The 24,778-nt window shown below is 49.9% G+C and overlaps 1 protein-coding gene and 1 pseudogene across 2 annotated transcripts; both read right to left on the reverse strand.

Moving 5' to 3' along the window:
* Positions 1-3,056: 3,056 nt before the first annotated feature.
* ZSCAN18 (zinc finger and SCAN domain containing 18) lies at positions 3,057-15,762 on the reverse strand. 2 transcript variants are annotated; one of them, XM_036088419.2, is made up of 7 exons: positions 15,608-15,762; positions 10,041-10,562; positions 9,330-9,392; positions 8,146-8,237; positions 6,845-6,944; positions 6,068-6,160; positions 3,057-4,877 (listed from the first exon to the last, which is right to left on the reverse strand). In XM_036088419.2, the coding sequence occupies exons 2-7, from the start codon at positions 10,432-10,434 to the stop codon at positions 4,111-4,113; spliced, it is 1,509 nt and encodes a 502-aa protein (XP_035944312.1). In that variant the 5' UTR covers positions 10,435-10,562; positions 15,608-15,762; the 3' UTR covers positions 3,057-4,110. The 2 variants fall into 2 exon arrangements, with proteins under 2 accessions (XP_035944312.1, XP_035944313.1); XM_036088420.2 differs by lacking the exon at positions 15,608-15,762 and adding an exon at positions 15,513-15,594.
* Positions 15,763-22,999: 7,237 nt separating this feature from the next.
* LOC118533249 (uncharacterized) lies at positions 23,000-24,091 on the reverse strand (annotated as a pseudogene).
* Positions 24,092-24,778: the final 687 nt, after the last annotated feature.

The following is a 24,778-nucleotide window of genomic DNA, read 5'->3' on the forward strand; positions in this document are numbered from 1 at the left end:
TGCTTTCCAAAGCAGTCACACTGGTTGACAATGATTTACAAAGCTCTCAACCCAGATCATGAGAAGGCCTCATTAGTCGGCTCAGGCTCCCACAACCGAGTACCACAGGGTGGGGGCTTAAACCACAGAAATTAATTTTCTAACAGTTCTGGAGTTGTGCTTCGCTGGAAGTCCAAGACCAAGGTGCTGTCAGGGTTGGTTTCTAATGAGACCGCTCTTCCCAGTTTGTAGATAGCCACCTTCTCACTGTGTCTTTGCATGGCCTTTCTTCCACGCACACATGATCAAAGAGCAATCTCTGCTCTTCCTCTTCTTATAAGGCTATCAATGCTATGGGATTAGGGCCCTACCCTTATCACCTCCCTGTAGGCCCTATCTCCAAATATAGTCACATGAGGGGGTCAGGGCTTCAGTGTATAAATTTGGGGTGGGGGGCAATTCAGTCTATAACAGAGGGTATTTAAGCATCTTCTTCGCATTGAAATTTATTCCCATCTTGCCAGTTTTCCATTTGTGGGATTTGCCCTTCCCTGCCCACTCTGAACAGTCATCCTCGGACACCCTGTGGAAACTAGCCAGGAACTCCATTCCATTCTTCGTGCCAGTGCATCTGCGGCTCTCTCTTGCCCTCCAGATGTCATTTCCTTTTTGAGTCGTGGCTCAGAGCTCCATGATCTGTACACTTTCCAGCCCTCCCAACTCCACTGGAGAGACCAGGGCCACCTTCTTGTGCTTTCCATCTGCTACATCTTTTTATTTTTTTTTTTTAAAGATTTTATTTATTTGACAGACAACGAGAGAGGGAACACAAGCAGGGGGAGTGGGAGAGGGAGAAGCAGGCTTCCCGCGGAGCAGGGAGCCCAATGTGGGGCTCGATCCCAGGACCCTGGGATTATGACCTGAGCTGAAGGCAGACACTTAATGACTGAGCCACCCAGGCGCCCCTGCTACATCTTTCTCAATGAGCCACATCCCTACCCCTTTGGATGGGAGACCCTCCGCACAAACCCAATGCCCCTAATGCCTGAACTAACCCAGCTTCCTCTGAGATTAACAAGTGGGAACATCTGGCTAAATTTTTTTGTCTCTCTAGAACAAATCATTCATGTGCTCTACCATGCCTTGGTCAGGATGGTTGTGGCAGGGGAAGAGCAAACAAATCCTGACATCTTTTCAATGGGTTTGGTTTTTGTAGTGGTTTGAGAAAAGCAATTCTGAAATGATTTTGAGAGGTATTTTAGAATTTAGCATACTAGTAAATATGCTGATTTTAGAGTTCTCACTACTGACAAAAAATATGGGGGAGTAGTAGAATGCAAGTGGAGGTCTTGCTGTATATGTATGCGTATATGCATGCATATGAGCACACATGGGCCTTTTTGTGTGCACCTGTGTGTATATATACACATTTCCCAGCTCACCAGTAGCAATGAATACACCTGGCACTCAGGTCTCACAGCATCCCCACTAAAAGGAACAAGTTCTTTGGAACTGGAAAATAGCTGATTTCAGGGTAGAAACAATTTGGGCTTGGAATATCTTATACTAAAAAGAAAAGGATTGGGCGCCTGGGTGGCTCAGTCGTTAAGCGTCTGCCTTCGGCTCAGGTCATGATCCCAGGGTCCTGGGATCGAGTCCCACATCGGGCTCCCTGCTCAGCGGGGAGCCTGCTTCTCCCTCTGCCTCTCTCTCTCTGTCTCTTATGAATAAATAAATAAAATCTTTTTTTTTTTAAAGATTTTATTTATTTATTTGAGAGAGAAAGCACAAGAGGGGGAGAGCGGGAGAGGGAGAAGCAGACTCCCCACTGAGCAGGGAGCCCGACGCGGGACTCGATCTTGGGACTCCAGGATCATGACCTGAGCCGAAGGCAGTCGTTTAACCAACTGAGCCACCCAGGCGCCCCTAAATAAATAAAATCTTTAAAAAATAAATAAATAAATAAATAAAAAGAAAAGGATTGTTCAAAAAGTGGAGGCATGTCACAGGGATCCAGGGATGCTCGTTGACCACATCTGGGACAACTTGAGTGCCAAAATAAGGATGGTGTTGTTATAAAACTTGAAAAACCACTGAAAACACAGGAATCCGTAAGTCTGTTCTGATTTTAAGGACACATAAATGGAGAGAAAGGAGGTGCTGGCTTGCAGCAGAATGCCCAGGGCTGAGTGGTGAGCCTGGAAGGGGAGCTGGTATTAGATAACCAACAACTCTGCAACCATCATGGCAAGAGCCATCAATGAGGATAAACTGGGGGGGGGGGTGGATTTTGGTGAGAAGCAGTATATTTGCATTATCTTAAAGTGTCTCCCCACAGATTGCTTATTAGCTAAGGGGGAAAAGTAACCATAAGGTGGAGAAATTGAACAGTACTTTGAGCAAAGGAATCATCACCAACAGCAGTAACGTGAACCTCAGGCACTCCCAGGTGTGTGTGTTGGGGGAGGGGGGGCATGAATCACAGGCAAGCAGGGGAAAATGTTCATATAGGTGGGGTTGATTTTTCTGTAAGTTTGAAATTATTTCTAAATAAAAACTTAAAAATATAAACAAAAAAGGCACCACCATCTAGCTGTGCACTAAAGGACACCTCAGATGGGAAACAGATGGATGGAGAGCCAGGCTTTCTGATAACGAATGACCCATCAGTGGCCCTGAAGCTGAAAGTGGGAGCACCTCAGATGTTCCCTCTCTGTGGCAGGAGAGGCAAGCTCATGGGTTAAGGCTGGGAAAAAGAGTTCAGAGGGCAAATATAGGTTTAAAAAAAAAAAAATTACCAGAGCCACACCCAGCTTAGGATGGGGTTGTTGGGGGGGACAGTCCCAGACCCTCACACGTGACTGGGGCCACGAGATCATGGCCCTCCAAGGGTACAGGAGTGGAAGTGATGTGTGTCGTCTCCCAGCTGAGCAAGTGTGGCTTTCCCCATGTGCTCCTGGAGTCCAGTGGAGAACAGAGCCACGACAGGGACAGAGCCTGGATCCCCAAATCACTACACGGAGCAGAGCTCCCCTCCCATCCACACACAAGGAACAGCAACAAACACAAGACTGTCATGTGAGTGCGAGAAATAAATCTTTTATTATGTTAAGCATATGTGATTTAGGCATCGTTACAACAGACTGCCTGCTCAAACACCATGACGGAAAGAGGCACCAGTTTATCTACAAGAAGCAGTTAAAGTTTATGCTCAGGCAACAGAAACAATGCTGTAATCTGAGATTAAATGCAAAAATCAAAAGATCACCTATGTAGCCCAAGGAGTTAAGTTCCGCTTGCCCAGGCAGACACATCTCATCAACCTTTACTGGTGTTTTCAACCTGCTCTGATCATGACCCTCCACCCTCTGAGTAAGAAATACACCTTATACTGCAACCAGGTCTCATAGTTAGATACATGGCTGAAAAGTTTCACAAAACAACATCTGCCTTTACTACATGATGAATTTTCACCTATTTAATTCTAATTTCATGGTGTTGTAATGCTGGTGGCCACCCACTGATTTGATTTCACAATTCACTAATGGGCTGAGACGCACGGTTTGAAAACACCGTGTTACTAGGCTCCAAGCATTTTTGTGACCTTTGTTAAGCCACTCCACACACGTGGACAACGTGCGTGAACTGGGAAACAGTCCGCTAGTGAGGATTCAGAAGTGAACCTGACATCAGGTGTTTACGAAAGGACCCAACAGCTTGAGCAGAAGCCCCGGGGAGCTTGAACAGGAACAGGGACAAGGCTGACCTCAGCAAGAGCTAGCCGATCACACACTTGAAGGCAACTCTACACTCTGTGCAATGACAACATCCCAGTGCGCGGGTGGTGCTGAACTGGCTAAGGAAGAGAAGGGAACCTCCTTTCACACCTGACGGCTCGTGCTTGCGTGTGGGCATCTGCGTGGGTGTGTTTACAAGGAGACAAGGGCTTCCCGAGGGCCCTTCCTGGGTTCTAAGTGCTTTAGCCACACAAGCTCATTTAGAAAACAGACAAGACTCACATCCACACAGACAATGCAAGAAGCCACGCAAGGGTTTCGAAGGAGCCGGATACATTTCTCGGGAATCCCGGGCAGGCGAAGCTGTCCTCTAGGGACACTTCGAGCAAGTGGCTCATCTCTGCGCCTCGGAGTGCACAGGGAAAACCTCACCCGCCACGCACCCCGTGCGCCCACTGAGCCTCCCACTGGCACGGGCTCCACACACAGCAGGGTGGGGTCCCAGGGCCCTGCCCAACGCGTAGATTTTCTCCTTCTCGTGGGTCTTCTGGTGCTCGGCCAGGGCTAGGCTGAAGTGGAAGGTCTTCCAGCAGCCCTGGCACGCATACACCTTCCTGCCACTGTGGCTTCTGAGATGATCAATGAAATGTGAGATCCACGCAAAGGTTTCCCCACACTCACTGCACGCGTAGGGCTTCCCTCGGGACAGCCCAGGCTCATCGGCAGCAGGGCAGCCCGCCGCAGAGCCATCCTGGTCCTGCCCGGCCAGGGGCCCTGCGCTGTGGCCAGCTGCATCAGGCTCCCTCAAGTGGCATGACCGGTGGCTGCTCCCACTGCAGACACGCTCAGGGCCCTGCCCACCCACATCCTTCGGGCGGGGCCTCTTTCTTCCAAGGCCTTGGTGTGGGGTGGCTGGTCTCACAGGCACCGTAAGGCTCTCCCCAGCGGTGCCCCTGTCCTGGGCTGGCTCCCGGATGACGGACCGCCTGTGGGCTATGGTGACAGGGCCCGGTTCCCCCTCCTGAGGCTCCAGAGCCTTCTGCAGCTGCTCTTCCTCTTCTGGGGCAGCACCCGTTAGGGGGCAAACGAGAATTTCCCTCGTGATCCTCTCCATCAGCGTCTCACACATGTTCTCTTTACCTTCCTGCCACCTCCTGCCGCCTGGAACAAGGTCATGATGTGAGCAGCCCCAACTCCCAGCACTCACGTGGGCAGGAAAACTAACAAAAGGCCAGCAAGTGTGAGACAGGGCAGGATGGAAAGCCGGAGCAAGGGGGAAGCGGGTGAGGACACGAGGAGCGCCTGGCATGCACACAACCGGTCAATTCCCTCCACAAACCCAGGGGCAACGAATTCAAAGAAGACCCCTCGGAAGACTGCCACGCGTCCCCCATCTGTTTTCCCTCCTCTGGCCGTCCCTGAGCTCACGACTGCCTGCCTGAAGACAGTCACTCCCAGCATGTCTCGCACCTGAAGTGGCCATGTGACCGAGCTCTGGCCAACGGGATGTATGTACAAGTGTAAGGGGCGGGGGACGGGGGTCTCCTCTCTCCTGCAGCTGTCGACGTGAGCTGAGCAGCCACTAGCAAGGGAGCCATGAGCTGGGGGGAGCCCACATCCTCACCAGGAAGGGCCACGTGAGCCCTTGTGCGGTAAACTAACGTGTTACAGCGGGCGCCCCCAGTGAAGCATGCCTCCTGGGATTCAGGCCCTTGGGAAGTGCCCCCACCACACACACACACACACACACACACACACACGCACGCACACATACAACCCGTGTACCATGCACACTGGCTTGACCACGCGACCTACTGTGGTCTATGGGACATTAAGCATGCATGACGCAAGCAAAGGCTCACAAAGCACCCACATGACGGTGCTTACCCTCCTGGAATGCTCCCTCTATGAACCCCGCTGCCACACTTGGAGAAGCCCAGGCTAGCCACTTGGGAGAGGCAACATGGAGAGCCCAGGCTGATGGCTGCAGCTGAGCTCCCCATCACGAGCCAGCACTAACTGCCACTGGTTGAGTCCGAGCACCCAGGACATCCCAGCCTAGTCAAGCCTACGGGTGGTACACGGCCCAGCAGCCGCCAAAGGGAGAACAGAGGCCCAGCCAATCCCAGTCAATCCACAGGATCGTAACAATCAACACTGCTGTTACTCAAGTGACTTCCCTACCTTCTGCTCTGACATTTGGGGTGGGGGCGGCAAAAGCAGGGGACACAGGGTGGGAGAATAGTGAGGTCAAAGTTGAGGTCTTTGCCAAGACCAGCAGAGCTGCGAGGAGCTTCCATCAGCCTCTGAAGGAAAGACACACCCTCCCCCTGGCCTGACCCAGCTCTCACCTGAGAAGCTGCCTTCTGATGGTTCTGTTTCAACCAACCGAAGCTCCTCTGTCTCCAGCCTGCAGGCATCATCAGGCTGGGCAAGCTGAAACCCTGAGTGGGATCAAAAAACGAAAACAAAGAGACACTGAAACCAGACCCGAAAGAGCAAATGCACCTCAAGTCTCACAGGCTGGCCAGGGTGGGACTGCAGCCCCGATCCTTCCCTCTGCCCTGGGACACCCGCCAAAGCTGCACTGCTTGGAGCCCTGGAGAGCTGGGGGCTCACAGAACACTGGGGAAGGGGTGAAGAAGAGGGCCCACAGAAGAAGAGCCGGAAAGGCCAACAGACGTGGGGAAATTCAAGGGAGAGCAGTCAGAGAAAGACCATGAAACTACAAGCATAAACAGCTCAGAAGTCTGTGTTGGGGGGGGCCTGTGCTGTGGGCAAAGATGTCCCCACGAGAGGGACACCCAGGAAGGCCAAGAGGCTCCGTAACTGCACCGAGGAGGATGGGAAAGGCAACACACTGGGGCCAGGCCTTTCCACATTCAGGGGCTTCAGGTCCTAGAGCAGGGGCTGCAAACTGGAAAGGCTAAGGCTCTGGGAGGCCTCAAATGTGTAGATCGAGAAGGGCAGGGCCAAAGTGGGGACCCCGGCAAACTCGTTCACGGTCAAATACGTTTAAAACACCGTGGGGCCTTAGCCAAAGCCCCATGTGGGAGTCGGAAACCCCTATGCCACCGCTTCTGGAAGAGGTGGAGGGTACAGCATGCGGCTGTGGGGACAGGTCTCACCCCACAAGAGCAGTTTCCGGAAGGTCTTCAGGTTCTCCTCCGCCGGGTCCAGGTGGCCCCACTCCCCCAGGTACAGAGGCACCTCCGGAAACGTCAACTTCTGAAACGGCACCACCACCACGGCTGAGGCTCCCCGTGCAGAGGAAGGCTGGACCGCTGGTCCCACGATCCCAGTGAGCACAGTGGGGGTGGCACTATTCTGGGGGATCCCCCGACCACCATGCAGGTCCTGGATCCCGGGTTAACGCAAGGGCAGGGTCTCTTGGCCTCAAAACTATGGACTTTCTTTTTTTTATTTTTAAGGTTTTGTTTATTTGATGAGACAGAGAGCGAGCGCGCGCACCAGCATGCACACAAGCAGGGGGAGCCGGAGAGAGATGCGGGCTCCCTGTCGAGCAGGGAGCCCGATGCAGGGCTCGATCCCAGGACCCTGGGACCATGACCGAGCCAAAGGCAGACACCCAACCGACTGAGCCACCCAGGCGCCCAGCACTATGGACTTTGTTTCGGCAGGGCCTGTCCCGGGCACTACGGGATGTTACCTGACCTCTTCCCTCTGGGTGTCAGCAGCACCGCCCTCCCAACAGAAGTGCTGCCAACCAAAGCTGTCTCCAGGCACCACCCAATGTCCCCCAGAGGGGCAAAACCACTGCTGTCGAAGACCCCAAAGCCTCCTATCTCCTCCATCCCTGCACACCAACCACACAGGCCCCAGGCCAGCGCCCAGGGGACAGGGTACCAGGACAGCCATGTTCACTGCCCTCAGGAAAAGCAGCCACCGTGACAAAGGCCACGGGGTCCACAAGGTCTGGAGGATGTGTGTCCTGGGCACAGGAAAGGTCATGTCCAGGCCCAGAGTGCCGAAGGGCAAGGGGCAGGGAGTGGGGAGGGGAGCCGTGGCTAGGAGCGATGGCGCACCCCGGGAGAGGTGAACGGTGCCCTAGTCACCGCCAGAGGGACGAGGGCCAGGGAGCTGCCACACCCTGGGCTGGTGGGGAGCTGACAGAAAGGGAGCACCTGTCCAGCACTCCCAAGGGGGCAGTGGCAGCACTCGGGCCCCTCGCTCTGATCCCAGAGACCCCTCCTTGCCTCACCCCACCCGCTCTCAGCCAGGCTCATCTCTTGGTTTCCTGGGGATGCAGCAGGCTAGGTGTCCAGCCCTGGAACCTCAGGCCACCCCAGCTCTTCCTGGGGCAGCTGGCGGCACGTTAATGATGGGGGAGGGAGAGAACCTCCCAGGCTAGGGTGACAGATCCTCCTCCCTGGGAACAGGCCTCATGGACAAGACAGAACCCACCCACCTTCGGCTCAACCTTTGTGGGCTTGGCCTCTTCAGTCTTCTCGTCGCCGATGTTCCCCTGTTCCAGAAGCACAGGGTCTGGAGTGGGACAGGCTGGGAGAAGGGGAGACAAAGCTGAGGAGACTGGTTTTACACAGCTGGGCAGCCCAAACCAATGAGGGAGACCCCACCGCCTCCCCTGTATGGGCCCCAGAAAGAGAGTGAAGAGTTCTCAGACTCCGAGAAAGGGAGGCCCATGTCACAGCACGTCCCAAGAGACCCCACAACTGTCCTCAACTGACAGAGCAGAGCAAACTAAGAAGAAAGCAAAAAGAAGCTCAAGGTCAGCAGTGGCCCCAGAAGTTCGAACTGAAGCCACAAAGCAGAGAACACTTTCATACCCATTAGCTCGGTGGAAATCTTAAACAGCAATGACATACGGTGCTGGCACGGATGTGGCGAAATGGACACCCTTGGACATAGGCACCATGTGTGCTACAAAACTTCCACGAAACCATGCAGGCGTGTCCTTTGCCCAGTGATCCCGAGGAACCCGCCCACACAAACAAAACCTCCCACAGCAGGAACAAGCCTGAGGACATTTTACAGCACATGTGTAGGAAGAGGCAGAAACCTTCATGGCAGTGAATTCCAACTCCAGGGCAAGGAAGGGCAGATCCTGCGAGACGCCATGAAGGTTAGAAGGATCTGGCCCTGGGTATCTGTCTGTCCACCGCCTGGAGGGGCCTGGCTGGGTGAGATGCTGCTCACGCAAACAGCACGAGCTCGGGCACAAATACATCACCTCCAGCGAAAATGGCCGCAAACCCCGAGCAGGCTCCCGGGTGAGCCGTGTGCGCACGCGAGGGATGAGCAGGAACACGTGAAGGGACACATGCCAGGGGGCACCACTTGGTTTAGTTTTAGAGGGCAGTGGGGTAGAGAGAGAACTTTTTTCTTTATATCTCAATGGTTTTCACTGTTAATAGTAAAGCACGTATGATTTGTACAATCCTTGAAAATAAACTTAATTATAAATACTTGTCACATTCACCAGAGCCTACAGCAAGAAGTCAGCACAGACTTCGGAGGCCTCGCTTACCTGGCCTCCCTTGGCTCCCATGACAACCTGCACGGCGACTCCCTCCCACCCTCCCCCAACCAAACCTTGGCCCATACCCGCCCTAGGGCTAGCTGGTCACTCACAGGTGTCGGGGGATGCCTGGGTCTCGCTGGGTTCCAGGTCTTCACTGGCCCTCACGGGCCCACCTGGTAATAACAGACAACAAAGGCTCAGCATGCTTCCCACACTCCCCCTTCCTCAAAGCTGTGGACAGCCCCGTGGGAGACTCAACAGCATCCCTGCTTACACTCAAGGGGAGAGTGAGCCCAAAAGTGAGCGACGTGCTAACAATCACACAGTAAGCCTGCAGGGGGTGGGCATGGACCTAGGCCTCTGACCCTGAGCCCCAGGCTCCAGGCCCCTATCACCACCAGTCCCTCAAGTTCTGCCCTCACATGTGGTAGAGGCTCTGCCCACCCAGCCCCAGTGCTCCTCTTCTTACCATACTGAGGGAGCAGAAACAAATGCCCAGAACATTTACTCAGTTTTTAAGGGGCTGGTTCCCTTCTGCTTCTTTGCGCCTGGAAGGCAGACGTGAGGGCAGGAACCCAAGCAGACTTCCTGGCCCATGAGGCAACGCTGAGGATGATGCCACGGGGCAGGGTGGTGAGGCTGTATTCCCCACCAGCTCAGGGCTGCTCACCTCCGTGCCTCTTATACACGGTGGAGCTCAACTCTCAGGTGAGCCACCGACTGGTCTGGGCTCTACGCTGTCAATTTTACTCCTTCCGGGGCTGACCACCCCACTTCCCATTTCTTCTCTGGTCTGCTCTCCTCTGGGGTGCTTGCCTCACCTGGCTCTTCTAGGGCCTTGGTAAGGTCCTTCACCAGCGAGGCTGCCTTCGTGCAGCTCTCAGGATGCCGTGCCACCACCCAGGGCCGTACTCTGTCAGGCAGGGCGCTCAGGAACTGCTCCAGCACCAGCAGCTCCAGCATCTGCTCCTTGGAGTGCGCCTCGGGCCGCAGCCACTGGCGGCACAGGGCATAGAGCTGGGCCAGGGCCTGGTGGGGCCCGGCTGCTTCCTGGTAGATGAAGTTCCGGAAATGCTGGCGGGAGAACTCAAGGTCCTTCCCGAGGACAGTCCTGGGGTCCTCCTCCTGGTCCTCAGCTGCTGACCCTAGCATAGGCAGTTCTGGGGGAGTGAGGGAGCTCCTGGGGGTGGCAAATGCCTTCTCCAAAGGCAACATCTTCCCAAGCCTGCACTGGGAAATGTGACTGGCCAAGGACAGGGCACGTGCTGTGGAGGGTGAATTCACGTAACTGCAGCTGCAAGGCAGAGAGCGGGATGCTCTGGGATCTCAGCCAGAATCCAGACCTGCACGGGACGGACAGAGAGGCCTACACAGTGAGAAGCAAGCCAGGGAATCCATACCAAAGGAGAACAAGCAGGTCCCCTGAGCTCATCAGTCCCACCCACTACACCCAGAGTCCATGCAGAATTATTTCCAAGCAATCTGCTTGTTAAGTAACAGCAGAGTTTTACACTTGTATAGATAAAAATTAACATAAAAAGTGGGAGGTGGAAACTCATTCTGTAAGACTGGTATTACCAGGAATTAAAAAAAAAATCAGTCACAGCTAGAAGAAAAGTTATAGGATCTCACTTTCAAAAATGTAAAAATCATAAAACATGACAAAACTCATTCCAACAATGTATACTCAAAGCATGTGATATCATGCCAAATTTGGGTGTATCCCAGACTTCCTTTCACCTTTGGAAGGGCTAGGTACCACGACTGTTCCTCCTATTAAGACAACTAAAAATCTGAAACACTGTTGACCCTTGAATACTGGTTTGAACCACATGGGTCCACTTAAGGTGCATTTTTTTGATAAATACAATACTGTAAATCATTCTTCTTTACAACGGTAACATTTTTTTCTCTTATTGTAAGAATACAGTATTTAAAACGTGTTATATACAAAATGTGTTAACCAACTGATTATCAGTAAGGCTTCCTGTCAACAGAAGACTACTGGTACTTAAGCGTTTGGGAAGTCAGAAGTTATATGCAGATTTCTGACAATGCCCTAACCTTCAACTTGTTCAAGGGTTGACTACAGATCAGTGAATAACCAGTATCTATTTCTGGAAATGGCACAGGACTGCAGACCTGGCCTGACCCACCCACAGAACCAGGTGGGAGGTATAAGAACTCGGCCAGGAGTAGAGTACAGTGGTGGGGGGAGAGGAGAGACCGTGGTGTTTAGGTCCTGGGAGTTCACGTCCTGCTCGGCCCTCTCCCCACCCCCAGCTGATCCTGATGATCCTGAGAGAAGCCAGATTTGGGATGTTTAGGTGAAATCTCGATTTTAACTGTTGGCGAACACTGAGCGAGGAGAACGACAGAACCCAGCAGGCCACAGCTGGCCAGACCTCCAGCTGTTGGCTTCAGGCTCCCGATGCTTTCACCGGCTGTTGATGAGCACACAGGGCCGTGAACTCCAGCTCCTCCCAGAACCTGCTAGGTCTGCACTTCTCCCTGTGTAACCGGAAGATCCACAGACCCCACTGGGAGGGAGACATCCCAGACAAAAGCTGCACCCAAACCCAGTGGGAATGCTCTCCTTGTCTGAATCACAGAAACCAACGTTTTCTTCCAAACACATCTGAGGAATTCAAGAAAATGTGTGTGATCACAGCTGTGGTGAGGATGTTTTCTCAGCAATCCCACTTGTACAGAGAAAACTGCAATGCGGGACCAGGCATCCATGACGTCCTCTAGGGAAAGTGAAGATCTGCTCTGACATTTCACCAGGGCATGGGGCCCAAGGATGTCAGAGCTGTGGGGGTGTCTCATTCCATTTATATGGAGCGTCCACAGGAGACAGAAAGTATACTGCTCAGGGGCTGCCAGGAGCAGAGGGGGTCAGAGTCAGAGTGACTGCTAGTGGGCCCAGCATTTCCTCCTGGAGTGATAAACTGTTCTAAAATCAACTGTGGTGTTGGTCGCACAACTCTGCGAATATGTGCAAAATCAGTGAGTTGTACACGTTAAGCAGGTGGACTCTTTTGGTACGTCAAGTATACCTCAATAAAGCCGTTAAAGACAGAGAGAAAGAAAAAAAGGTTGGCAGAGGCCCCAGGGCCCACTGCTCCCCTCTCTCTGAGGCTAGACTAGGGGTCAGAAGACATGCCACGCAGAGTTCCGTTTCAGTCAAGGAAGAGACAGCTATGCTGCGCCATCATTACCACTCCCCATCTTCCCCCTCCACTTCCCTCGCACACCCCTACCTCACCCCCCCTGCTCCCTACAGCTCTCTTTTCTTATCCCACGCAGGTCTGGGCTCTGAAGGAGACCTTCCCTCCATCCACACCTCCTCGCTCCCTTTTACCTGCCTATGACCTGCCTCCCCCGCTGGAATGTAAACCCCAGGAGAGCAGAGATTACTCACAGGGAAGTCTCTGGGCAGCCAAATTCAGTATTTGTTGACTACATAAATTATTTTTTTTCAACTTACTTTAGAGAGAGAAAGAGCACAAGAGGGTGGAGGGGCAGAGGGAGAGAGAATTTCAAGCACACTCCCCCTGGGCACAGAGCCCCACCCGGGGCTCCATCCCAGGACCCTAAGATCACGACCTGAGCCAAAATCAAGAGTTGGATGCTCAACCGAGTCACCCAGGCGCCCATGCATAAATTATTTTTACATGGTTCCAGTTCTCCACTGAGAGGCATGCTGGTTATTCCTAATTTCTGTCGGCCATTACCCTCATATCCGTGTACTGGGATCAGGCTGGGGATGTATTTGGAAGGTAAAAGTAAAGTGGGATACCTGGACCACTGGGCATGTGCTGTGACCCACAGCAGCCCACAGGAGGCAACCGAGCCCCTGCCACCCACTACAGCGGTGCTCACCAGGGGGCTCCGTCCTCACACCTCTGCACCGGGGACCCTCAGACCACAAAAATCTGCTCCTTGCGCTCTGTCAGTCAGCTGCTTGTTTTTCGACGGCATTTTTCTTCTATCTCCCTTTCTATTAAGTAATTAAAGGGGTCTCTCTCTGCCTTGGTCTTGCCAGTGTCCCAGTCCATGGCTGTCTTTTCAGTTTATGCTCTTTTAGCTATAAGGTTCTAATGTTTATTGCCAAATTTGCTTTTTTTTTCCCCCTAAATAAATTTGAGTTCCAAAACTTGTTCATAAAGAGCTTCCTTCCCTACCACGGGATTAGAAATGCACTCTTGCATTTACTCTGCTAGGGCCACGAGTGGCAAATGCAGGACAGTCTCAGCTGTGACTACTCAACTTTGCCTTGTGGCTAAAGCAGCCAGAGGACCCGTATGCCCTGGGCCTGGCTGTCCCCGTTACAGAACAGGCTGCTGGCTGGCTTTCCAGACTCTAGCTTTTTTAACCATGTTGCTGCCGTTAACTAATCTAGAGCCTCACCCGGCAAGAGAAGTACTGACAGCTCCAGCCAGCTGACAGCCGCATTTACCCCAAGAGGCACAGGATACATGGAGCTCTAGGCGGCATACGGGCAGATGTGTGGTCAACAAAAAGTAATTTTCATTTTCTTAGGATACCACAGGCATGATCGTTCTGTGTGGAGCCTGTCTCCATAAAGTTACCTTGAACTCGCTAATATGTACGTGCACAGGTCTCCTCTCCCTTCATCGGAGCCTCACAAACGTCATGCTGCTGCAAGGACGTTCTTGTTCGGCAGAGGGACCACCAGAACTCTTTCCTGTCCCCAGCTTCCTTGAGTAAGGCCATTCCCCATTGCCCAAATTCCTCTTGGCTCAGTCACCAGGAGCTACCCACCCCCACCCCCATCACACACACATCTGGGGCCACTGGGGATTTGCCTCAGATGGGGATGGAAATTTCCTGGAGCCCAGGCTCCCCCCGTACCCCACAGACAGCTCCTGGGATGCAGAAGCCATGAGGGGGCGGGGGGGGGCCCAGTGAGCTGAGAGGTCCCCAAACCCTGTGGGCCTCCTGCAGGCAAATCCCTCTCACACTGGGCTAAGCAGAGCTCAAGCTTGGCTCCTAACTCAACTCTACCTCCAGGCCTGCCCCGCCCCACTTCCCCCTCTCCACGTATGCCCATCTCATTCACAGGTCTCTTGGCCTCAACCAATGATTACTTACTCATTGCAAAGGGGGAAAAAGTGCCTTTAGAATGAGAAAATGTGGATCAAGGGATCGTCCTTAACATCTCAGTCGTCTTCTACGGTCCCTGCCAAGAGTGCAAACTCTGGATCCACTCCCGAGGACAGACAGACCCAAGTTAAAAAAATGTCCTGCACAACTGGCCTGGGCTTCCCAAAAGCCTCAAGGACAGAACTCCAAAGTCAAGAATTCACAGACCCAACGAACAATACATACATGGCCCTGGACCAGAAAAGGTACAGGACATTGTTGGGGTGTTGGGGGCAATGGGGGACCGACCAAACCCTGGTACAGAGAGAGGATGGTGGGGCTGTCCAGCTTAGCCTCCACGGGGTCAACGAAGATGCACAAAAGACAGGAGAAAGGAGTGGAGGAGGAGGGGAAAAGGGAGGAGGGGGAGAGGAGGGAGAAGGGGAGGAAGCGGGAAATGTACGAAGCAAAATATTAAGAGGTGAATCTGACCAAAAGACATGCAATTCTAAGACCTTTCCCTCTAAACATTTTTTTTTTTTAAACAAAAGGTCTGAACAACATCCTCAGTCGTCCCCACTCCCCCTTGCCCGCTCCTCCAGCAGCAAGAAAGGGAGACCCATTCTTGCCCTCTCTCGGGTTTCTTGGCCCACCAAAGGGATCCTAGCACGGAAACAAGACCGTGCATCCCCGGGCGACTGGCAAGAGGCAGGAGGTCCGAGGGCGGCAGGGAGCCTGGCAGCAGAGACAACCCCTCCTGCCCAGGCCCCACCTCGGGTCCCAGCCCCGTGCGCCTCTGCACCGCCCCTGGCTCAGCCGAACGCACACTCGGGGAACCTCAGCCCCCTCCCTGCTCCACCCAGGACGCCACAGACTGCCGCTCCTCCCCCCGAGGGCGATCCTCAGCCCGTAAGTCCCCTCCCCTAATCCCCTCCCTCTCCCAGGCCGCAGGAGGGGGGCCTCAACCCTTCCCCATTCCCACAGCGACGAGGGGTAAGCCAGGTCCCCTCTAGCTGCGCTCTCTCAGCCCGGTCCCGCCCCGCCCCACGCCCTGGGGGATCGCACCCCCACCTCACTCCCACTCCAGGGGCGCCCGGCCTCCTCCCCTCCCCCTCCCGGCCCCACACCGCAGAATCCCCCCTCCCCTCCCCCACCCGGGGTCGCTCCCTGCCCCCACAGGTCACCTCCGAATGCAGCTGCGCGGCGCACACTCGCGGGACCGCTACGATCCGCTCGGGAAAAGCACGTCGTAGCGCCCCCGGCCGCCTGCCAGACCTACCTCTTGCGTAGTGGTCCCAGGCCGCTTCCAGCCGCCAGGAGCTCGGCGCGATGGCGTCAGGTCAGACTGCGCGTGCGCGCTGGACCTTCGCCACGGCCTACGACTCCCAGAATGCAGCGGGCCGCTCCTCAGGGCGAGGGCGGGGCAAAAAAAAAAATGTAACGGCTGAATGGACAGCCAATCAGAGGCAGAGCTAGCCTCCCGTGCGCCTGCGTCATTTTCGATCCATGGCAACGCAGTAAAACTAGCGGAGGGGGAAAAAAATACCGCCCTGAGAACCAGAGGTACGGGGAGACTGAGGCACTGCGAGACAGAGAGAGACAAGAAGACGCCGAGACAGGGAGTGACAGAAACGCGAGAACCCAGAGCCGTGCACACCCAAAGATGGAGAGAGACAGGGACAAGGAGACCAAGAGTCTCGGGGTATCAGAGATGGCGGGATTCTCAGAGGAGGGGAAGAGGCTAGGGGAGGCCGACAGGCAGAAGCACCGCGAAAGGAAGAAGGATCACGAAGGGGAGGTCCAGAGACGGGGACACTCAGACACGGATAGATCCAGGGACAGCACAAAGTCAGGGACAGACAGAAACGGCTAGTCCCACAACTGGGAAAACAAAGACAGAGACCCAAAGACGGGAGACCTTGACGTCAGAAGCAGCAGAGATGGAGACAGAAGCGGTGAGAAGTAGAAACGTGGGGACAAGCAGAGATGGAGAGACCCAGAGCAACAGCAGCGGAGACACCAGGGACAGAGGTGGAGGCTCCGAGACCCAGGGACGCTGACTCGCTAAAAAGGGAGATTGGTTCTGCATATCCAGGAACCGACAGAATTGCAAGACTAGCCATGCTGGGGGCTCAGGAGTCGCCAAAATGGAGGGAAATGTAACAGAGGGGCAACTGCGGTGAGTGAAGTGCTCAGAAGCGCAAGGTAGATGTCATCACTTCACTAGACGGGACAACAGGGCAAGGCCTAGGACGCTGCTTCCCATTCCAGAATTTTCTAGATAACAACAGTTTATGAGACTGATATTTTGTGCAAACTGATTTTTTTTTTGAGGGGGGAGGGACAAAGAGGGAAAGAGAGAATCATAAGCAGGCCCAGAGTGGAGCCCCTTGCGGGCCTCCATCTCAGGATTTTGAGATCATGACCTGAGCTGAAATCAAAGAGTTCAAGCTTAACCGGCAGAGCCACCCAGACACTCCTGTGAAAACTGATTTTTTAAGACGTTTATCTGAACGGGTCGTTTTATGTATGTTATTTAAATACAACAACACTCACGTTTTTGGATATTCAGTTCTATGAATCTTAACTTGTATAACCACCAAAACAAAACAAAGAGTAGATCCACTCTACAACAGACTCCTTCCTGATGCTCCTCTCTCTCACCCACACCCTGGCAACCACTGATCCACTTTCCATGGCTACAGTTTTGCACTTTCCAGAATGTCACATAAACAGAATCTCAGAACAGGTGGCCCTTTGAGATTTGCTTTTTTTCACTGAACATAATCCCTTTGAGTTGTATCAATAATTTGTTCCTTTTGGGGGCGCCTGGGTGGCTCACTTGTTTAAGTGACTGCCTTCAGCTCAGGTCATGATCCTGGAGTCTTGGGATCAAGTCCCACATCGGGCTCCCGGCTCAGCGGGAAGCGTGCTTCTCCCTCTGACCCTCTCCCCTCTCATGCTGTTTCTCACTCTCACTCAAATAAATAAAATCTTAAAAAAAAAAAAAAAGTTCCTTTTTATTGCCAAGTACTGTTTGATAGTTTCGATATACCACAGTTTGCTCAAACCCACTAAAGGACATTTTCGTTGTTTCCAGTATTTTGCTATTACAAATAAAGCCGCGATGAACATTAGTATAAATGTTTGTGTGTGAACCTTCTTAAATCTTCATTTCTCTGGGATAAATGACCAAGAGTTCAAGTGCTCGGTTATATGGCAAGTAGATGTTTAGTGTTGTAAGATACTGCCATGCTCTTTTCCGGAGGAGTAGTACCATTTTATATTCCCAGGAGCAATATATCTGTGAACAAGTTTCACCACATTCTTACTAGCATTTGGTGTTCCCATTTTTGTTTTATTTTTACTTTTTTTAAGTAATCTCTGCGTCCAACATGGGGCTCCAACTTACAACCCTAAGATCAAGAGTTGAATGCTCCACCTACCAAGTCAGCCGGGTGCCCCAGTGTTTTTTTATTTTAGCCATCCTGATAGACGTGTAGTGACATCTCATTGTGCTTTTAATTTGCATTTCCCTAATGATTAATAATGTTGAACATACTTCCATATTCTCCAACTGTGTATCCTCTGCAGTGAAACGTCTGTTCCTGTCTGAGTTTTGAGAGATATATATTCTACTAGATATGCTCTTTGTCAGATATAGGGTTTGCAAATGTTTTCTCCCAGTCTGTAGTTTGTCTTTTTATTCCCTTAACAAAGCCATTAGCAGAGCAAAGGATTTTAACTGAGATGATGTCCACAATTTGTCACTTTTTGATTTAATGGATCATGTTTTTTGTGTCAAGTTTAAGAATACTCCTTAGCCCCAAGGATTTCCTCTTATATTTTTTCTAAAAGTTTTATAGTTTTACTTTTTATATTTAAGTCAATCACCAATTTTGACTTAATTTTTATATAAGAGGTGAAGTTTATGTTGAAGTTCATTTTTTTCCCCTATATATGTTGGGCATCTTTTTTCTGACCCTAATTCTAACACCAAATATGTAGGTTTTTTTCAACACCACCCAATTCTCCAACCCAGCTGGATATCCAACAATTCAGTTCTGAGACTACCCACAATTAGGGCAAACTCCACAGTTCAAGGGCTTAGTCACACAAGACTGTTCCCACTCCAGATGCTGGCCAAACACTACACACACTTCTGCTCAGCTGACTACAAATTCAGTGGTTCCCCAGACGCCAGCTCAGGTTTGAGAATTCACTAGAATGACTCACAGAACTTAAGAAAACACTTTATTATGTTTACCAATTCAGTAATAAAGGATATAATTTAGGAACAGCCAAATGGGGGGCGCCTGGGTGGCTCAGTCGTTAAGCGTCTGCCTTCAGCTCAGGTCATGATCCCAGGGTCCTGGGATCGAGCCCTGCATCGGGCTCCCTGCTTGGCGGGAAGCCTGCTTCTCCCTCTCCCACTCCCCCTGCTTGTGTTCCCTCTCTTGCTGTGTCTCTCTCTGTCAAATAAATAAATATTTTTTTTAAATTAAAAAAAAAAAACAAAACAGCCAAATGGAAGAGATATCTAAGGCAAGGTTTGGGAGGAGGGTGGTATGAACAAATCTCCTTTGCATTCTCTAGGAATGCCTCCCTCTCAGCACATCAGTGTGTTCACCAGCCCAGAAGCTCTCTGAATCTCCTTGTCCACAAGTTCTTATAAACAAATCTTCAGCCCCCCTTCCCTCCCTGAGGTCAGGGTGTGGGGCTGAAAGTTCCCACCTTCCTTCTAGCGACCATTACCCATCCTGAAGCTATCTAGGGGACCCAAACCAAGTCATCTTATGAGCATAAACTCAAAAGGGGCTCTTTTATGAATAACAAGACATTCTTATCACTCAGGAAATTCTAGGGGTTTCTTCCAGGAATGAGGGACAATGACCAAATACGTTTTGTTATACGACAGATATCCAACTGCTCCAACACCATTCATTAAAAAGGCTATCCTTCCCCTACTGAATAGCTTTGCACATTTGTCAAAAATCAGATGAGCATGTTTTTATGAGTCTATTTTTGGGTTTTCTATCCTGTTCCATTGACCTATGTGTCAGCCAAAACCACAAACTCTTGGTTACTGTAGCTAAATAGTAAGGCTTAATATCAGTTATTCCTCTCATCTTTCTTCTTTTTCAAAAATTATTTTTGGGACAATTTTTTCTATTCTATGTCTAGTGCTTTCCCATATAAATTTTAGAGTAAGCTTGTCTATGTCTACAAGTTTATTTCTTATTTTATGTCTCTTATCTATGTCTTCCTGGGAGTTTGATGAAAATTGCATTTTTGTACACTTTTTGTATTTTTTTCTTGCCTAATTGCATTGGCTAGGACTTCCAATATGATTCCAATACCAGTAGGGAGCGCTGTCATCCTTATCTGTGGTTCACCATTATGATGTTGGCTATACATTACTGACATAAACCCTTTTCAGATTAAAGAAGTTCCTCTTTATTCCTAGTTTGCTACTGTTATTATGAAAGGATAATGAATTTTGTCAAATGCTCTGTCTACATCTATTTGTAAGAGCATGTAGTTTTTCTTTAGTCTGTTAATATGATGGGTTACACTGACTGGTTTGTTTTTTTTTTTAAGATTTTATTTATTTGAGAGAGAGCACATGAGCAGTGTTGGGGGGGAGGAACAGAGGGAGAAGCAGGCTCCCCGCTGAGCAGGGAGCCCGACACGGGGCTCTATCCCAGCACTCTGAGATCATGACCTAAGCCAAAGGCAGATGCCTAACTGACTGAGCCACCCAGGCGCCCCATGACTGGTTTTCAAATATTGAAACAGCCTTGCATTTCCAGGATAAACCCCCTGGTCATGTTGCATTGTTGCTCTTATATATTACAGAATTCAAGTTGCTGACATTTTATTGAGAATATTTGTATTTTATTGATGAAGGCTATCACTCTGTAGTTCTCTTGTCATTGTCTGGTTTTAGTATCCAGGTAATGCTGACCTTATAAAATCAATCAGGAGGTGTTTCCTCCTCTTATGTTCTCAAAGTGTGGAACTGGCAACATTTCTTCCTTAAGTGTTGGATAGAATTCAACAAAACTATCAGGGCCTTGAGTATGTTTTGAAAAAAATAAAAATAAATCACCTACTTCAGGGTGCCTGAGTGGCTCAGTCAGTTAAGCATCTGCCTTTGGCTCAGGACACGATCCTGGGGTCCTAGGATCGAGCCCTGCATTGGGTTTCTTGCTCAGCAGGGAGTCTCCTTCTCCCTCTCTCTCTCTCTGCCCCTTCTCCTTGCTCATGCTCACCTGCTCTCTCTCAAAATAAAATCTTTTTAAAAAAAACCCAAGTACTTCAATAGGTATAGGCCTATTTACTTGTAGAGTGAATTGACTGTCAAGAAATTGGGCCACTTTACCCAACTTGTTGAATTTATGAGCATGGAATTATCCAAACAGGACTAGGTTCTTTTCCAGTCTCTGTGAGATGGAGATGTACCACAATGGAATGAACACTGGGCAACATCTTCCTTCTCATCCCAATATATGCCATTATTCTGGGGCACACATACTCAATGGTGAACCTACCAAGACCTCGTCTTCTTGGTGCCTAGAGCCCCGCCTCCACTTGGGTCAGGTATTCATACACACCCCAGCTGCCATCATCAACATCCTGGAGATTCTAATCCTCTTGTCCTCTAGTGCTCTCCCAGCTAGCTTCTTCAACTCTGCCCACCTTAGGAGGCCTTCAGCCAATCACATACGCTAGAGTTAGGAAGCAATGCCATCTGTGAACTACCTGTGATATAGTAGTTTTGAAGGCTGCTGGCGTCCCTTCTCTTTCAGTCTCCTGAGTCAGAGGAGAGTAACATCCATGTCATCACCATTCACAGCAACAACAGCAAAGGCAACAACAATAACAAAACATCATCAACAACAAGAGCAGCAATGATAATAGCCACAAGGATGGGAGCAAGAGTGCAGGAGCAACTAAGACATACTGAACACTATTACATCCCAGGCACTCTCCACACCTCACTTCTCTTAATCCTAATGAGGTAGGGCTTGTCCACATTTTATTTTATTTTCAAAGATTTTATTTATTTATTTGAGAGAGAGAGAGAGAATGAGAGAGAGAACACGAGAAGGGGGAGGGTCAGAGGGAGAAGCAGACTCCCCGCTGAGCAGGGAGCCCGATGCGGGGCTCGATCCTGGGACTCCAGGATCATGACCTGAGCCGAAGGCAGTCGCTCAACCAACTGAGCCACCCAGGCGCCGCTTGTCCACATTTTAAAAACAAGGAAGGCACAGAGAAGTTCAATAATTCACCTAAGAGGGCACTTGGGTGGCTCAGATGGTTAAGCGTCTGCCTTCGGCTCAGGTCATGATCCCAGCGTCCTGGGATCGAGTCCCGCATCGGGCTCCCTGCTCCGCGGGAAGCCTGCTTCTCCCTCTGCCTCTCTCTCTCTCTCTGTCTCTCATGAATAAATAAATAAAATCTTTAAAAAAAAAATAATTCACCTAAGATCACACAGCTATTGAGATGTAAACCCATGAGAAACCCAAGTCTGACTGAAGTCAAAAGATGCACTCTTAACCATGACACTAATACTCACATGGGCCTGGTGCAATGGTTTCATGCAATTTCATACAATTATTCTTTAATAACTGGGTTTTGTGTACAGGCCTTCTGAGCAGCCAAGGATTTACTACTTAAATGAATATCTATTTACTGTCAGGCAGTGTTTTCTTTTATAAATAAAATGCCCAAAGTGCACACATGCATACACACAATACCGCATATAAGGGTATTTCAATACATAAGCTAGAATAGAAGCCCTGTGAAGGCAGAAATTTTTCCATTTAACAAGCTACTAAGAGCCTATGCATACTTTTGCATATTGGTTCCCTCCACATTATAGGAATTTTCAATCTTACAATAAAATATAATTACAGCTGATACAGGCTACAAGAAAGAAATCAGATGACATTTAATATCCAGCAGTGTGGAAGGGGGACCTTGTTGCTGTCTTTTGCTCCCACAAATATGTTATCGCAGTAACAGCCATTTCTTTGAAAAAAGTTCTAGTCTTTCTTCAAATGGATAAATCTCACTAGTCAGTTCTTCTTCCTTCTGATATTCCTGTTATCAAATCAGAGAACCAATTAATGGTAAGATGCACATCTTATATGCTACTAAGAAAAAAAAGGCTGCCAATTAAAATATAGCATGCCATCGATTACCCTGATATCTGAGATGTCAAAATGTGAAAAGAACATGTATATTAAAATAAATTAAATATAGTGACTCTTTCAGATTCGGTGTCAAGACTAACTTCCAGGCACATACTTCTTCTACAGTTGTGTTAAAAATTTGATTGTGGGTTTGTAATGGGACAAATGTCCTATAAGGGGGGTTTCTCCAGAACTCATTCTCTGACACACTAGTTGTGCTGCCCAAATGAAGTAAGCACCAGATGTGCAGTTAGAGAATCTAAAATGTAGCAGCGCCATATGTTTAAATGATAGTATTTGAGATATAGGTGGGTAGAATAAAATGCTATTGACATTAATTTCACCTGTAATTTTTACTTTTTAAAAATGTGGCCAATGGGACACCTGGGTGGCTCAGTTGGTTGGGCATCTGCCTTCAGCTCAGGTCATGGTCCTGGGGTCCTGGGATCCAGTCCCGCATCAGGCTCCCTGCTCCGCGGGAAGCCTGCTTCTCCCTCTCCCACTCCCCCTGCTTGTGTTCCCTCTCTCGGGGTGTCTCTCTCTGTCAAATAAATAAATAAAATCTTAAAAAAAAAAAAAAAAAAAAGCAGAGCTATTCTGGAAACTTTTCCCACACTTGAAACACTGGTACAGGGTCTCCTGAGAATGTATCTTCTAGTGCTTGGACAGACAGCAGCTGTCCCAGAAGCTCTGCCACACTGATTACTCTCATAAGGTTTCTCACCAGTATGAGTCCTCTGGTGCCGAATGAGACCAGTGATATTCCTGAAGTTTTTGACACTGGTTACAGCCATAGGGTTTCTCACTAGTATGAATTCCCTGGTACCAGATGAGGCTAAGAGCTCTCAATGCAAGTTTTCCCACACTCTACACTCATAGTGTTTCTCTCCAGAATGATTTAAGATTTTAAGTAATCTCTACACCCAACATGGGGCTCAAACTTACAACCCAAGATCAAGAGTTGCATGCTCTCACAACTGAGCCAGCCAGGTGCCCCAGAGTGATTTTTTTAATGCACAATGAGGTGACCGTTGCAGTTGAAGGATTTTCCACATCCATAGGCTCTCTCTCTGGTTTGACTTCTCTCATGTTTAATAAAGCATGAGATATTAAATAAAGGCTTTCCACACTCTGTGCATACATAGGACTTCTCTCCTATGTGAATTCTCAGATGGACAATAAGGTAGGGAATATCGGGGAAGGATTTTTCTCACTCTACATCTATATGTTTTTTCTCCAGTATGGATTCTGTGATGCAAAACAAGGGAAGAGTGGTGGTTGAAAGACTTCCCACACTGGTTGCACTCGTGAGGCTTCTCTCCTGTGTGGGTCCTCTTGTGCTTGATAAAGCCAAGAGCTGGCACTGAAGGCTTTCCCACAATTATTGCATTTATAAGGATTCTCTCTGTATGGATTCTTCGACGCACAATCAGGATGTAATCCTTAGAGAAGGATTTTCCACGGTCATTGTCATTACAGGGATAAAGTCTCTCTCCAGTAGGAGTCCTCTGGTGCCCAAGGAAGTGAGATTTTTGTCTGAAGGATTGTCCAAATTTGTTGCATTCATAGCATTCATTTCAAATTTCTTTCTTCTCTGCTCATGAGAGCTCGCACCCTGATCAAACACCTCCTCACATCCCACCCCTCTGTGTGGCTGCCTTTCTCTGATAATTACATCCTGTTCACTAAGAGGTGCAGAATGGTTGTAAAATTACCACTTTTGGTACATCTGGAGGGCTCATCTCCTGTTAGATTTCCACCAAGGTGGCCAAGCTGACCAGCTTGGCTGATAGCTGTTTTATAGTCCTTTTCATCAAGTGTGTGACCTTCACAGCTTTTCCAACAATAACATATGTAACAGGAATGCTTAACATCTGAGTCATGTTCACAGAAAGCTTTTGTTGCAGGACCTTTTTGAGATGGAGCAAAGACTGAGCAGAGACTCATGCTTTCTCCATATTCACAACCACCACAGCCTTTCACCAGACCTTCCTGTTCTTTTGTGTGGATGCTGTTTGCCTCAAATGCTTTTCAGGATTTTTTATAAAGCATTTCTACCTGTTCCTCACATTCTCAGATTTTTCCTAATGTATATAAACAGGAATCATCCCTCATGAATCTTTGCATTTTCATGAAATTAGATGGTTCCACTCCAACAACATCCTGACTTGATGTTTCCATTTTGACCTTTGTTTCCCAGACTGGAGGGAAAAAGGGAGAAAATATCTGGATCCTTAGAGGGGAAAAAA

Source organism: Halichoerus grypus, chromosome 15, assembly GCF_964656455.1.
Source record: "Halichoerus grypus chromosome 15, mHalGry1.hap1.1, whole genome shotgun sequence".
NCBI classification, from domain to species: domain Eukaryota; kingdom Metazoa; phylum Chordata; class Mammalia; order Carnivora; family Phocidae; genus Halichoerus; species Halichoerus grypus.